Source organism: Molothrus aeneus, chromosome 8 (assembly GCF_037042795.1).
Source record: "Molothrus aeneus isolate 106 chromosome 8, BPBGC_Maene_1.0, whole genome shotgun sequence".
Lineage (NCBI taxonomy): Eukaryota > Metazoa > Chordata > Aves > Passeriformes > Icteridae > Molothrus > Molothrus aeneus.
The window spans coordinates 25,459,972-25,473,867 of record NC_089653.1 but is presented as its reverse complement, the minus strand read 5'-3'; the positions used below and the strand labels follow the sequence as shown (position 1 = coordinate 25,473,867).

The following is a 13,896-nucleotide window of genomic DNA, read 5'->3' as shown; positions in this document are numbered from 1 at the left end:
CCTGCTTGTATACATATATACATATATATATAATTTATATATATATATATATATATAAGAAATAAGACAAATGCAGGTTGGTGATATGCCTGGGTTAGATCCCAACAGAGACTTCCCATGTAGGCAGGGACTATTCCCATGTATGGTTCCTTTGATATAATTATTTTTTCCCATTGCTCTGCAAATGTTTATATTACCATTTCTTTGTGTTAAAACACTTATGGATGCCTATCTGCTCTTGTATATATAACATTTTCTACCCCCACCCCCCCCTTGCCCCTGTTAAAATTAAGGGTAATTGTAAAGTGGGACAAAAGAAAAAACTGGTAAATGGGAAGGTAGAAGGACTAGCTATTGTCAGTTTAGAACACAATAATGAGAGTAAGATCTAATAGTAGATCCTTTGATTGCTTGTGAATTCGTTCATCTGGAAAAAAATTATGTTGTTCTAAGCTTTTAAATCTTTCGGTTTCTTTTATGGATGTTGACAGAAGCACACACTTCCATCTGTATAGAGTGTTACCTGTAAATAAAGCTGTGAATGCAAAACAATTGCCTAGAGACTTGAAGTAAGAAGTGGCTGGCAATTCTGAGATTACTATTTGCAATAGGCTGTTGACATAATTTTGCTGTGTTGTGGCAGGGGTACTGGCTGCCTTTCTTGAACAATTTCAAAGCAAGCTTTATGTCTCAGATTTTCTTTGCTCCTATCCCCTTTTGAAGGATCCCATTTTGAATTCATTGTCACTGGTATAAGAAAAAGCAGCATTATTTCATTAATATATTTTTCCTAACTCAGCAGGTCAGATTTAGTCCTTACTCTCTTTGCATGTCTTTGTCAGCTGAAACCTCACAAAGGGTAGCTTTTGGGGTTTAGGCAGAGCAGCAGAAATATTCATTTCTGATAGGAGTGGGTGGTGAGGTGGGGTGAGGTAACAAAGGGAAGCTGCAGTCCTTGGCCAGGCTGTGTTCAGCACCCTGCTGTGGATCCCCTCACCTGGGTTCTGGAGCATCTCTGAAATATTCAGTAAAAGAAACAACCAGCCCAGAATCCTGCTCCTCAATCCTCCGAGGAAATAGCTCAGTTAGTTTATATGTGCTCCTGAGAGAGATGACCTTATAAAGGGAAAGATCAGTCAGCAGCTGAGAATTTGACGTTAATGCTCTAAACACCAAAGGTCATACATGCACACAGGAGGGTGTGTGTTTATTGGAGGGAAGGAGAAATCTATAGACATAAATCATAGGGCAGTTGTTATATGAGCAGGCAGATATCTGCAAAGGCTTCTATAAAGTTCCTAAATAGAAAGACTCAACTTTAATGCAGATTCACGTTTTAGTGCAATTCATCTTTCATGGATAAAACCCTAAGCTGATGCTTTCTTGTTTTATTCATGTACTGATTACAAAATCTGAAATCCCAGAAGCTGTAATATGAATGTAGGTATGGTACTTGATTCAGAAATGTTCCACCCTCCATATTCCACCAAAAAAAAAGAAAAAGTAAGCATTAAAGGTCTTAAATGCCTTTGTGAATTTAGCCACTCTTGCCCTGATAGGAGAGAACCTGCAAATAATGAGTGCCAAGATTTTACTTCAGAATGTCTGGTTTTGGAGTGCTTAGCAAAAGGGAAAATTTGTGTTACTGCTTGCATGTGAAGTTCTACATAGGCTCACTTGTACATGTTACAGATGAGATACAGGAGTTTGTTATGCTTTTGAATGTCTGTTACCCAGATATATGTCCCTTTCTGCAATTTATGGATTGCAACTCTACTGGGCTGGGCTGATTATCTAAATCCCTGGGATACTGGGACAGAATTCAGGCAAGCATGAGCTGCATAATGAATAAAAGCTCTGCTGATTGATCTTGGTTCCAGTCACATGTTAAGAGTAACTCCTACAGGGATACTGGAGAGTCTTATTTGTTCACTGTCTTTGTTCTTCTCCAAGTTATGTAGTCAGTGTTTTTCTGAGCAACTCTAATTTCAGAAATATTTTCTCTACTGAATGGTGGCTTTTAAAGCAAGAATAAAGCATATGTGTCCATCCTTTCTGCTAGTCAGTGTTAGAGAAGCTACTTTGGAATATGCTGAGATGAACCATCTTAACAAAATCAGTCCAAGCTTGGAGTATATGATGAATTGATAACCTGCTGTCTGCTATTTGGCATTTCTGACAATCATTATCTTCTGTATGCAGAATGTAGCATTTCTTATTGGGCATGTTTAAGATGCTTTGGGAAGATGCTGGTTGAATTTTTCCTAATCTAATTTAAATGCAAATGATAAACATGCACATGATGCTGTGTGTATATAATTAAGTATCATTATATACTACATGAATCATTGAAAAAGCTCTGGAGAGCCATTCTGCTATTTAAAGCATGACTTATATTGAAAAGCTGCCAAGTGACTTGTGGTTTTGTGATTAAGTGTTTGTACTTACAAGAATCTCTCTTGAATTGTAGGTCAACAGATTATGGGACAACATATGAGAAACTGAATGATAAAGTTGGTCTGAAGACTATTTTGAGCTACTTGTATGTTTGCCCAACAAACAAACGTAAGGTAGGTGACAATGTGTTGGCTCATTTTACCTTTATGATGCCATTTCTGCCCTGGAGGTCTCTCCTAATTTCCTCAATATCTGTTACTGTTTAAGTAGCAGGAATCTCTCTGTAGCTCTTCCCTTGGAAAAAATGTGTTACTTTATCAAAATATAACCCAAATTGTACCACCTATACCACTTACCAGTAATACTTGAGGGAAGCATGGCTGGCTATTAAATGGAGGTATCATGCATGTGATTGTTTGCTTACCTTCTGGATGGTGTTGATTTTGTTCTCTGGAAGAGAGAGAGACTTGTTAAAATGGCAGAAATGCATCTAACAGTGACCAGATTGTATGTAACATTATTTGTCTTCTAAGTGCTCCCAAAGGTGAACTGAACAGAATGTGACAAATTCCTGCAGAGGAAATGCCTTCGAAGCCCAGAAGGTTTTAATCATTCAGACACCCTAGTGACTAACACTTTACTATGAATTTATAATGCTGACATATTCATGAAAGGAATCTGGATGCCTTCTTTGAGATGTTTTTGACAAAATTTTTCATTTTCTACTCCTTGTTTCTTAGTCCTTGAGTCACTACAGGCAAAGCTGAATTGCACTGGCAGAAAATGTTAGTAGACTCACCTAGGTGTAGAGTCTGGGTGTATTTGGGCAGCTGAGGGCACTATAATGCTGTTCTCACTACACTGAAACAATTATGTGTTCTTTAAGACAGACTGTGAAAGGAAGAGGGAGCTGTCCTAACCAGAAAGGACAATGCTTAGCAGTTTAAATTGCAATTAATAGCTCCAAATTAGTGGAGAGATGTCATCTCATTGATACTGACCCTCAAGAAGATATGAAGCTCTTCTCTAGGAGCTGAAGAATGAAATGATCAGATCACTTAAATGTCCTTCAGCCAACGTGCAGGCTGGCATTGGAAAACCTTCATCACCTCTGGCTGCATCCTGCACCCTCCCACTCCCTGCCCTTCTCTGGCACTCTTGTTTGTGTGGCCATCTGGTGAGCTGGATCCAGGACTGACCTGCCTGAAAACTATTCCCTTTCCAGCTCAAAAACTAAGTAGATGGAAGAAAAAAGCTTCCAGGCAGAAGTGTGGAACTATCTTTTCTGGCAGAAGTCTGCTGTAAAGTTGGCCTGTAGTCAATATGATCCAGTGCCAGAGGAAAGCTGCAACACCTGGGATGAGAGGACCTAGGTAATGGTCTGGTGGAAAGATTGAATTTTTCAACGTTTATTTTAGCAGGAGCAGAGTTAGGCTTGCAGAGAGAATTTCTGAAGGCCCTCCTTATGCTGTTTCTGTAGAACATCAGGCCATTCTGTCAATAAACATTTAATTTTAGACACCCAAATAGTCCCCCGAGGCTAAGAGGGCATGGCATGTGTCCGCACTAAGAATACTTCTACAGGGAAAGCAAAAATACTGAAGCTTAAGGTCTTTATTACACCTGCTGTGGAATGAAAAGCTGAAGGAAACATTTAAAAAATTTGCCACCAAGGAAGAATCTGTGGCTTCTAAGACCTGATCCCGTCTCCTCCCCGAAACTCTGATAACACTTTCAGAAACTCTGATCACTTTGAAAGTTGCATCTTGTTTCACTGATGTTGGCTGGGTGGATAGCTGCAGATATACTTTTAAAATTTAGGACTCAACTACTCTAAAGTCCATGAATTTTATAGAACTTGTACCCTTAAGGGTACCCTTGTACCCTTATACACTGCTGCAGTTAGTGTTGGGAAAATGCTAACAGTGTGTTTTCCCTAAGTATTAGTTGTATGTGCTGATTTCTACCACTACAGCTGCAGCCTTCAATGTCCTTTGTTCCACAAGGCCTTCCTTGGCAGAGAGAAAAGGCTTCTTCAGTAGTGGAAAAGAAAATTTTTCATCTTGAAGTTATTAGATGAGAGACCTTGCTACAGCAGTGATCCGTAAGGGGGGTCAGCATGTACCTCACTTACTGAAGTTGCCTTGTTTTGGAAAAAAAAAATAATTCTTTTAGCACACATTTAACTTTTAGGAGTAGTTCCATTGAAACAGAAGGTAAATTTTGAACTTAGCTGACTCAGGACTGATTGCTTGTGATGAAAGAAAGCAAGTGTACCATTTATGTGTCTTGTCTCTTTGCAAAGCAGAGCACTTAGAACAGTGAACGGTAGAATGCATGTAATTGGATTTATTAAAATAATTGATAGATTTGTTCATGAATTTCTGATTATTTTCGCATTCTGGAAATGAACAAACAACATCATGTTGAATAAATTGTTTGTTGTAATTTATTTCCTCTTCTCCATCTAGAAAAAAAATGGGTCTATAAATACCCAGTATTTGCAGAGCTTCCCACAGCCCATGCATGCCAATTTATTTCTAAAAGCTTTTGACTTCCAATTCATGTCTCTTTATTGAACAAAATTAAATCCTTTAACCAGACATCACAGGCAATGTCATATTCTAAAAGGATGCTTGGGAAAAAAAAATTAGAACAAAGTCAATCATTATTTACAATTTAAACTGACGACCTATTGCTGTTGCTTGGCATTTTTCTGAATTGCAATATTTTCCAAAGGAAATGACAGAAAGTGGTTACTAACATAGTGATGTATAAGTCCTGGCAAAGAGAAGTAGAAACATTTTTTAGTTTTCTTTTCTTTTACTGAATTACTGTGCTACCTGGTCATATGACAGATGACACAGATCAGGGGGTAAAAAATGTACCACATGGATCTTGCCAAAGACACAGAGCCTGTTTGAGTATTTGTCAACAAGTCTCCAGAAGAGACATGTGCAATGTGCAATAAATCCCTAGGCTTAGGTATGTCAACATTGGTTTATTTGTTAGGTTCATAGAGCCTTCTGTGATGAGAAAGAAAATTATTTGAATGCTTCTACATGAAGAAATAGTGTTTGGGAATAATGCTGATGGGTTACAAATTAAAATAAAATATAAATCCAAGTGGATACCTTGAAATTCTGTTTTCACAGAAGTGTGTCGTTCATTTTCCTAGAAAGTCACATGCACTAAGCTTTGCAGTCTTTCTTTATAAAAGCCTTTCAGACAGGTTGTTTTTACTCATTGCATGGAAAATCATAGACATACACACATAAAAAGTGAATGGGTCTTGGTGGGAACCCCAGAATTTACCTGGAGGTTTTCTCTGACTCAGGCAGTGCTGCTGGCTGATTTAGATGCTGTATCCTTGTAGGAAGCACAGTGCTCTCTGCAAAGAGCCAGTTTGTGCAGCCCATTTGTTCTTTCCACTTTCAAGCCCCCTGTATCTGTGAATCTTCAGTTAATTAACAAATGCTGGGTGATAGTATCTGCCAGTGACTCTTATGCTATTAATAGGACTAGTGCATCAGATATTTCCTGTGGGTTTGCATTTTTGATTTTTGTTGTAGTGTTTGTTTGTTTGTTTCATTTTATTCTCTCCCTTTCCACCGGCCTGCCTTGATTTTTTTTTTTTTTTTTTGCTTTATTCCTCCAACTGTTCAGATTTTAATTGCCGTGTGGAATAGTGTTACCTTTTTTTTTTCTCTTTAAAGATGAATGGACTATAGATGCCTTCTTCTTCCTTGATATTCACTGCTTGTGTTTATCACCTTTATCACAGTGTGTTAAGCATTGTCCTGGTGAGTGTGTAGCACCAAGATAGCAGATATTTATTGTAAATAGAATTGCTTGGGTTTCAATGCTGGCTAGGTCCCCACTACTTCAAATTTATTTATAATAATGAGTTTTAAATGAAAGGAAATTAAAGGAATGGCAGCCTAGTCTTCTATTCTTTCTAGCATTGGCTGGTGGTTCACACAGAATAATTGGCAGAAGTTTCTATTTGTCAAGACAGTAGAAAATTTACCCTTATTAGCTGAAATGGGAATGATTGATTGCCACTTTCTATCCTGTGGTATTGGGCCAGTTGATTTGCTTTAGGGAAGTTCTGTTTGTGAAATGTAAACTGCCCCTTTGTATAAAGGTTAAGACCTGGAGCTGTGTGCTTTACACTTGCCTGTGTACCCACTCTTCTAAGGGTTGTGGAAAATGTCCACAGAGGTGAACAGCTCCACCTGGCATTGTGGAACCTCTCAAGCGTCTGCTTATCTTCAGTTGCTAAAATCAGTTTGGGAACACTTCTAAAAATTCTATTTCTGACCTGCCTCACTATGGAAACTTTCAGAACTCTGATGTGAGGGCAGGTGTTGATTTTTTCAGTCAAGGAAAAACAGTTATTTCCAGCCGTGTCCTCCTTGTAGCCACTGTAAATCTTGGTGTGAAGGCTTTCAGTTTGTGTTGGAGAGGTTAGAGCTCAGCAGAGCTCTGAGCACACCTCACTGTGGACTAAGTCAATCCTGTGGTGGTCAAGGGATGGCATCCTTAGCAAATTAGGCACAGTGGGAAACCAGCCTCTGTCAGTCATGCACATTGTGTGATTGCAGTCCACTCTTGCTGAGATAAAAGCAATTATTTTCTTGTTCTTCTCTTTTTATTTGGAAGGAAAGGTCCTTGTTAGCTGCAGGCTGTGAGTCAAGCTTTCAAAGAGACAGTCATAAGAGACCAAAAAGGCATATGTGAATGGTTGGAATTGTTTGGGGGTTTGGGTTGGTGTTTTTTTTGCATTTGGGTTTTTTGGGTTGTATTTTTGGGGGGGAAGGGGGTTGTCTTTTGCTCTTTTTTTTTTTTTTTGAAATGTTGCAGTGAACAGAAGATTTCAAGGAGATGTTCTCTGAGAATGTTTTTATACCTTTTTAAAGGGAGGAGCCACCTTGTCCTGTACTGTTTTGGAGATCAAAACATAAATTTATTCAAATGGAAACTTCTGTTTGGATTAAATGCTCTATAACAGAGGATGGTGAATGAAATGTCTCCTATGCTATGACCACAATTAATGATTCTTTATAGCCTCATAATTTGCTTCAGAGAATTTTTTCTCTAAATACAGTGGCCTAAATCTGTTTCATTCAGCAGTTTGAGCTAAAGATTCCACCCCATCTGAAAAGGGTTGAAAACCTACAAGGGATTATCTTGGGCTGCAGGGTGGTTCAATGGATAGCACAGTACACATGCAAACAGTTCCCTACCCATGGGAAGAGGGATGTGTCACACTGAGAATTAAGAGGTCTTTAATTTTCTGCAGTTCAGCAATAATGATGGATTAAGTCAACTGCTTTACAAGCCTCTGGTGGTGGTAACTGGAAAATCTGATAATCTTGAGATGTCCTTGGGTTAATGCAATTACAGTTTTCACTTTTGCTTGTAATACCTTTAGATTCAAGAGTAGTGCTAACTGTGAACCAGATAAACAAGTATAGACTGTCTTTTCTGCCTCCCATCTCACACACAAACAAGGATAACTTTTTACTAGTTTAGAAAGGTGGATTGTTGCTCACATCTGTTGGATGTGATTTGGCAGTTGGGTAGTTTCTCTGGAGACAGTGAAGATGTGTCACTGTAAAGCTGGTGCTGTCTTTAATACTGAGTTTGTGGGAAAACAAATAATTAACAATAATTTGGTCCATATTAACAAACTGAAGGCAGAGCCTCATCTTTCAAAGTGAATATTTTTACTTTTGAAGTGTCTGGCAGCATCTGCTACCAAACTTTCTGATTCATGGCTGCAGTACATGACAGCTCTCACAACAGCCATTACACACAAAGCCCTTGCCATTACTCTACATCCATATCTCTTCTTGGATATGAAGTGAAATCAAAGCCCATTTATTCCACTTCTGCTCTTGTAAGCCTATCAAATATAGTGGCAGTTTTGACATTTCCTCACTCAGAGTAGCACCACAGTCTGCCTTTGTATCTCATGGAAGTCTCCAAGGGCACACTGGGTGTTGAAACCAATGATAGGGAGGTACAAGCCACGAAATCCAACTTTAGAGTTTCAAAAGTGTTCTTGCCCTTCTGAGTCTGTTCCCTGTTTTCTGCAAACTGGACAATTAAAATTTATGCAAGATAATCTCTTGTTGAATGTCCTTCAATTCTTTTATCCCTTTTTAATTCCTCTGTGATATACCAAGTACTCTGGAACAGATGATACCCCTTTTGGCAAGGAAGGATACATGCCAGCAGCTTAGAGAGCACTGGAGCAATGTCAGTTGCAGGCCATAAACAGGCAGCTAGGATTGATGGCAGAGCAAGAACAGACCTGTCATAGCTTCAAACTTGTAGCTCCATCCATTTCCATAAGTAAGACAGGCTGTTCAAACCAGGAAGAAAGCCAGTTGCCATAATATTGATTTTTTTTTTCCTATGAAAAACTGGTCCCAAGCAGTTGAAAATCAGTTTGTTCAGTGTCCCATAAAGTTGGGCTAAAAATATGTACAGTGGGGTTTTTTCAGTTACCTTCTGGGTTTAGAGGTATTAAAGATACATAACTAAATCTCTTTTATCTTCTTTCCCCGTTGTGCCATGGTAGGAACATACTTTTTGGTCGTGAAATTTGGAAGCTGTCTTCATACTATATATCTTTGGAAGTTCACCTTCAAGGGAAAAAGAACATGGTACTGTGACATAACCCAATAATGGCTGTTTTGTGGCACTTTGGAAATGATAATGTAAAAAACCCCGAAATGTTGTTTGAATATTGACCACTCAACCCTCCCTTGCTAGGCCTGCAGCAAATTCTATCTGTTCATTAGCAGATTGTGTAATCTGTAGGGCATGTTTGCCAGCAGATTGCAACTGCTCACTCCTTCTGCAGTCTAGATATGTTGCTATGCAGAAATGAATGATGAAATTAAAGGATACTCGAGGGTTTTGCCTTCTATCTAGCTGTGCTTGGAGTACAGGGAGAAGCAAGTGAGGAAAATAAAGAAGAAAAATATTCTTGATTATTAAACTTCTGATTGATAAGAGCTAGTAAATGCAGAGAGAGGGGAGTGATGGCAAAGATTAATGGATGCAATTAGAAAGCCATCTACTGCTAAGAAAATTTGGAATTTCACTTGTATGCAAATAGCATGAGAACTAGAGACCAACAAGTGATGACTCATATTTCAAATTGAGAATAAGAGGTCCTTGAGGAGGCAGCCAAGCTTTGTGGAGAAAATGGGAATAATTAAGTGTCTGGTCTGAAAAAGATATTGCAAAAACCATAAATGGCCTTTTCCTTTTGGTGCTACTAAGTGAAAGGCTTTGGCACTACTAAGTGAAAGGCTTAGGTTTCTTGTTGGAAGGACAAAGAGAGGTTTTCCAGAGCCAGAATAATAATGATAATAATAAAAAAAGAGTCAAATTTAACACCAAACAGAGAATTCAAGGATCAGAACTGACTGAAAATAAGGCACTGTAATCTGTATCTTTTCTATTGTGTTTTTTTAATTCCCATCTCTCCACCTCTTTCTCAATAGCAGTCAAAAAAGGAATTAAAACATCTAGGAAAGGCTTGTAGCTTGGGAAGCAAGGAAAATACAATGCTTATCACACAGCTGTGAGAGTAATGGCATAGGCAGGCTGTGGGTGGGAATAAACAGAATTAATTCTATTTCTGTCTGCCACGACGTGGCTTTCAGATGGGCATGGGTCTCCCACAAATTTGCACAAACTCAGTTTTTCTGTGGAGGAATCTCTTCCACCACATTCAGAAGGACTGAAACGTAGTCAGTGTTTCTGTAAAGGTAAATATTTTAGGGATAAGTGAGAGCAAAGGAGAGAAAGCTGTTGAGGAAGCAGAGCAATGGCAATAGCAATTGTTGGAGGCAGTGCTGAGGGTGGTGTTGAGGTTGACATTAACCAAAACACATTCACAAAGAACTATCAGAGGAGTTCTTGCCATGTATTCTATCTAAATCAATGGGTCAAACCCTAGACCACTGTTTCATAAACATTTTTTCATGGATAGGGGAGTGAAATCATACCATGGTGAATGCTTCAGGTCACACTTGTACCTTCACAGTGTTTCTGTGCACATTTGCTAAGAACATGTGAGGATTTGAGAGAAATACTTGGTAGTAAATTTTGAGTGTGGCCAACTGTTACCATAAATCTGTCAGCCAACACACTTTTGTTGCTTTTTCTTAAACTGACACTGCAGTTAAAAAGCTGGTGAAATATTTTCAAAAGATAATGTTTTACAGAAACATTTAAATTAACACAGTATTTGACGAGCAAAAATCAAATTTGCAGTTTTGTATTGCATATAGAATGTTATGAATAATGGATTTTGTTATTTAGAGAAAGAAAAAAGATCATATTAATTGAAAGCACTTATTCCTAGTCAAAACAGTATTTTTTTTTCTGCTGAGGTCATCTAAGACTTTTCTGTCTTGAAGAGATTGATGTTAGAATAACAATGTTTTGGGTGCAAAAAGCTAAAGCCATTTTGTTTTGAAATGTTTCCTTTTAAAAATCTTTAGAGATTTACCAAGATAAATTCTACTGAAAACAGTAGAACATAATAATAATACTTAAATTACATTTTTAATCACTTTGCTGATTCTATTGTTGTTAAAATCTGCTCTGAACAGCTTCAATTCAAAATACTGAATTCTCCACTGCACATAAGCATTTGGGTATCTCTGCCTCTGTGTAAATATAAAATCTCTTCAGTCTCCATTCCCATGTACCTAATTCCTTCATTAGAGGTAATAAGGAGAATTAGAAGGGAACTGGGATCTGGTCCTTGCATTACAAATTCTTTGTGTGCAGACATTTCTCAGGGTTTTGTCTCTCTTGTGGAGTGATGAGATACTTATGTGTTTGCTCAGTATCTTCTTCCACACAGACCAAAGACAGACAGAAAGCTGTGGAATAAGTTCTCCATGCAACTGCACAGTTACCAACAAAACCTTAATTTATGATGCCTAATCACAATGCAGAATTAGAAGATCTATCTTCATCAGATATGGTTGAAAAAAAAATCACCTTTCCCTGGTTTAGGGCTCCTTTGCACACTACATTGCACAGAGTTTGAATATTATTTTTCTGTGGGTTTGGGGTTTTTTTTCAGACAGAAAATGTTTTAGAGGATTTAGCCTTGTGTTGCTATCTCTCTTTGTTTCCTCATAGGCAATTTCTGTGAACTCTGCTCTTGAGCATGTTGTGTGCTCTGGATGTAGCTTTCTGGTGAAGACAATCCATTAGAAGTAATTCCTTGATAATAAGCATGGCAATGGCCTCACAGCTGTTCCTGGACATTATGCAGCCCTGAAAACACAAAATCATATTACTGTGACTCACCCTTCTGCATCAAGACCAAGATTCTTCTGTCCTATTTATAAGTTAAGAATTTATGGGAAGAGATTTTTTTTTTCTCTGTGTTTGAACAGAATCTGTTCCTTTGGGTTCTGGTGTACAACTTGTCTTCCATTTATTACTAATGGTAAACAATCAGTGTAATAGCTTAGCAAATCTGAATGACAGCAGTTTGTGCTTAGCTTTTGGCATGAAGAGAGAAACACAAACACATCCATATGTCCTCCTGAATGCTCAGCTCCCAGAAAGTAAAGAACAATTGCAGATGAACCCAGTTAGTATCAACTGGGGAAGAAAGTGTGGCAGTTTCTCTGTTTCTCTGCTTCTACTTGAGTCCTTTGCTCATTCATGGTTTTGTTTTTGTTTTTTTTTTTTTGTTAATAGGTAGTTCAGGAGAATTATTGTCAGTCCTATTTTATGAATGAGATAAAATCTATGTTTTTCTAAGGTCAAAAAATAATCAGCTGCTGAGAGAAACTGAACACAGGATTTTGGTTGAAATCCTAGCCACAAAATCATCTTTTCTCCTAATTCTTGTGATCTTGGAAGATCACAATCTTCCAGATCTCCTTTTATACCATTTCTTTCTGAGAGGGAATCACAAACTGCACAATTCACCTGTGCAAGTTTGTGCCCTTCATTTGTATTGCTTAAAAATATAAACAAACCCTTTCACAAAAAAAAAAAAAAAGGTGCAGAAAGAAAGACACCAATAGTTTGACCCTGTTTGGCAGAGTGGCACTAGGTTATAGAGGAATAGAGGAAGCTTAAGTCAGCATTCAATGGTTCAGTGTAGCAGTGGACAAATCATTGCTGCTCCAAACTGCTGGCATGGCAATATTCGTTTTTAAACATAAATAAATTTCTCTAATGAAAATATGTCTTGACATATCAAACCTTAGAGCTGAGAGCTGTCTCCCAGGTCACATTCCTTGTTCAAGTGTTTCACTGTTGTCTTTCTGTACTACCTCCACCAGCAAAACTTTTCCATGTGCTCCAGGATGCCAAACCTTTTCTGATGCTGCTGTTTCAAGTGTGTTGCTGCCATTTGCAAGCTCTCACAGGAGCATTCAGTCAATTACCACCAAAGGCTCCAATTGTTGCAGAGAGACTGACTTTCCCCACTTGGGCACCAATTAAAATCTATTACTCTTCCCATCCTACTTGCTGTAATTGGAGCTCTGGCTCTTTGCCTGGTTGAACTTGTTGGGTTTTCCTCTCCTTTTCATTATTACTGAAACTTTTCTAAAGATGGCAGGAGTGAAAATTCCAAACCACATCTGTATATACCTTGGGGACAACAACATTTTAATGAGACTTTTAGTTTAATCTCTCTCTCAATTGTCATCAGGACTATAAGAAAAATCCAAGTGAAGAATATATATGTTTTGTATGGTCATATGGCTTATTTCCTTCCTCTTTTTGTCCTCTTCCTTCAGCTAATGTGCCCCAATTATTTTACAGAAAAGGTTTTCCAGCAACTGTAGGAGAAACATGCTGTGGACCTTGCTAGTAAAAATCCTGTGCTCTGAAAGTTGAGGGGAGCAAGGGCTGTGTAGCTGACAACTCTCTTCAGCCTCAGATTCTGTCCTTTCTTGTATGCCAATACACTGGATAGGTATTCCTTTCTTCCTTGAGTATGCCTGCAGCTCATCTCTAAATAAACAGTAGAATAATATTGATAAAAGCAATTTTTCTCTCCTGGTGGTTGATAATGATCAAGCAGTCTATCTTAACGGGCAAGCAGCAAGTGCTGTGCTTGTCACAGCATTCCTGTGACGTTGCAGCCACTGAAATCATGCTGTGTACAGCTGCTCTTATGTAAGTGTGGCTGCCACCTCAGTGTCTTTCAAGAGTGAATTTAAGCCTACCCTGAAGGTGAGATTTGCAAACATGCCAAGCCTGTGCTAAAAGGAAATTCAGGGAGGGAAAAAAACCCAAACCCTTGCTTCTTGGTGCTTTGGGATTCCCTTGCTTTCAGTGAGGATAATCTAAGCTAAAAGTATGTGATTGATACTCACCAAATGGTTGATGTGGATCAGAAAAGTCAGCCATGAAGTGGCTCTTTGAGGGTGTTTCTGGTGTTTGCAGCCAGGCAGGACCTGCAGGCAGTCTGAGTTTAGTTGGTTT

The 13,896-nt window shown here is 38.5% G+C and overlaps 1 protein-coding gene across 4 annotated transcripts in view; it reads left to right on the top strand.

Moving 5' to 3' along the window:
* The window catches only part of SORCS1 (sortilin related VPS10 domain containing receptor 1), a 257,959-nt gene that overhangs the window by 113,150 nt on the left and 130,913 nt on the right, over nucleotides 1–13,896 (top strand). For all 4 annotated transcript variants that reach the window (XM_066554121.1, XM_066554122.1, XM_066554120.1 and 1 more), the window contains exon 3: nucleotides 2,471–2,570. In XM_066554121.1, the coding sequence (XP_066410218.1) occupies nucleotides 2,471–2,570 (100 nt within the window). The remainder of the gene's footprint in view (nucleotides 1–2,470; nucleotides 2,571–13,896) is intronic.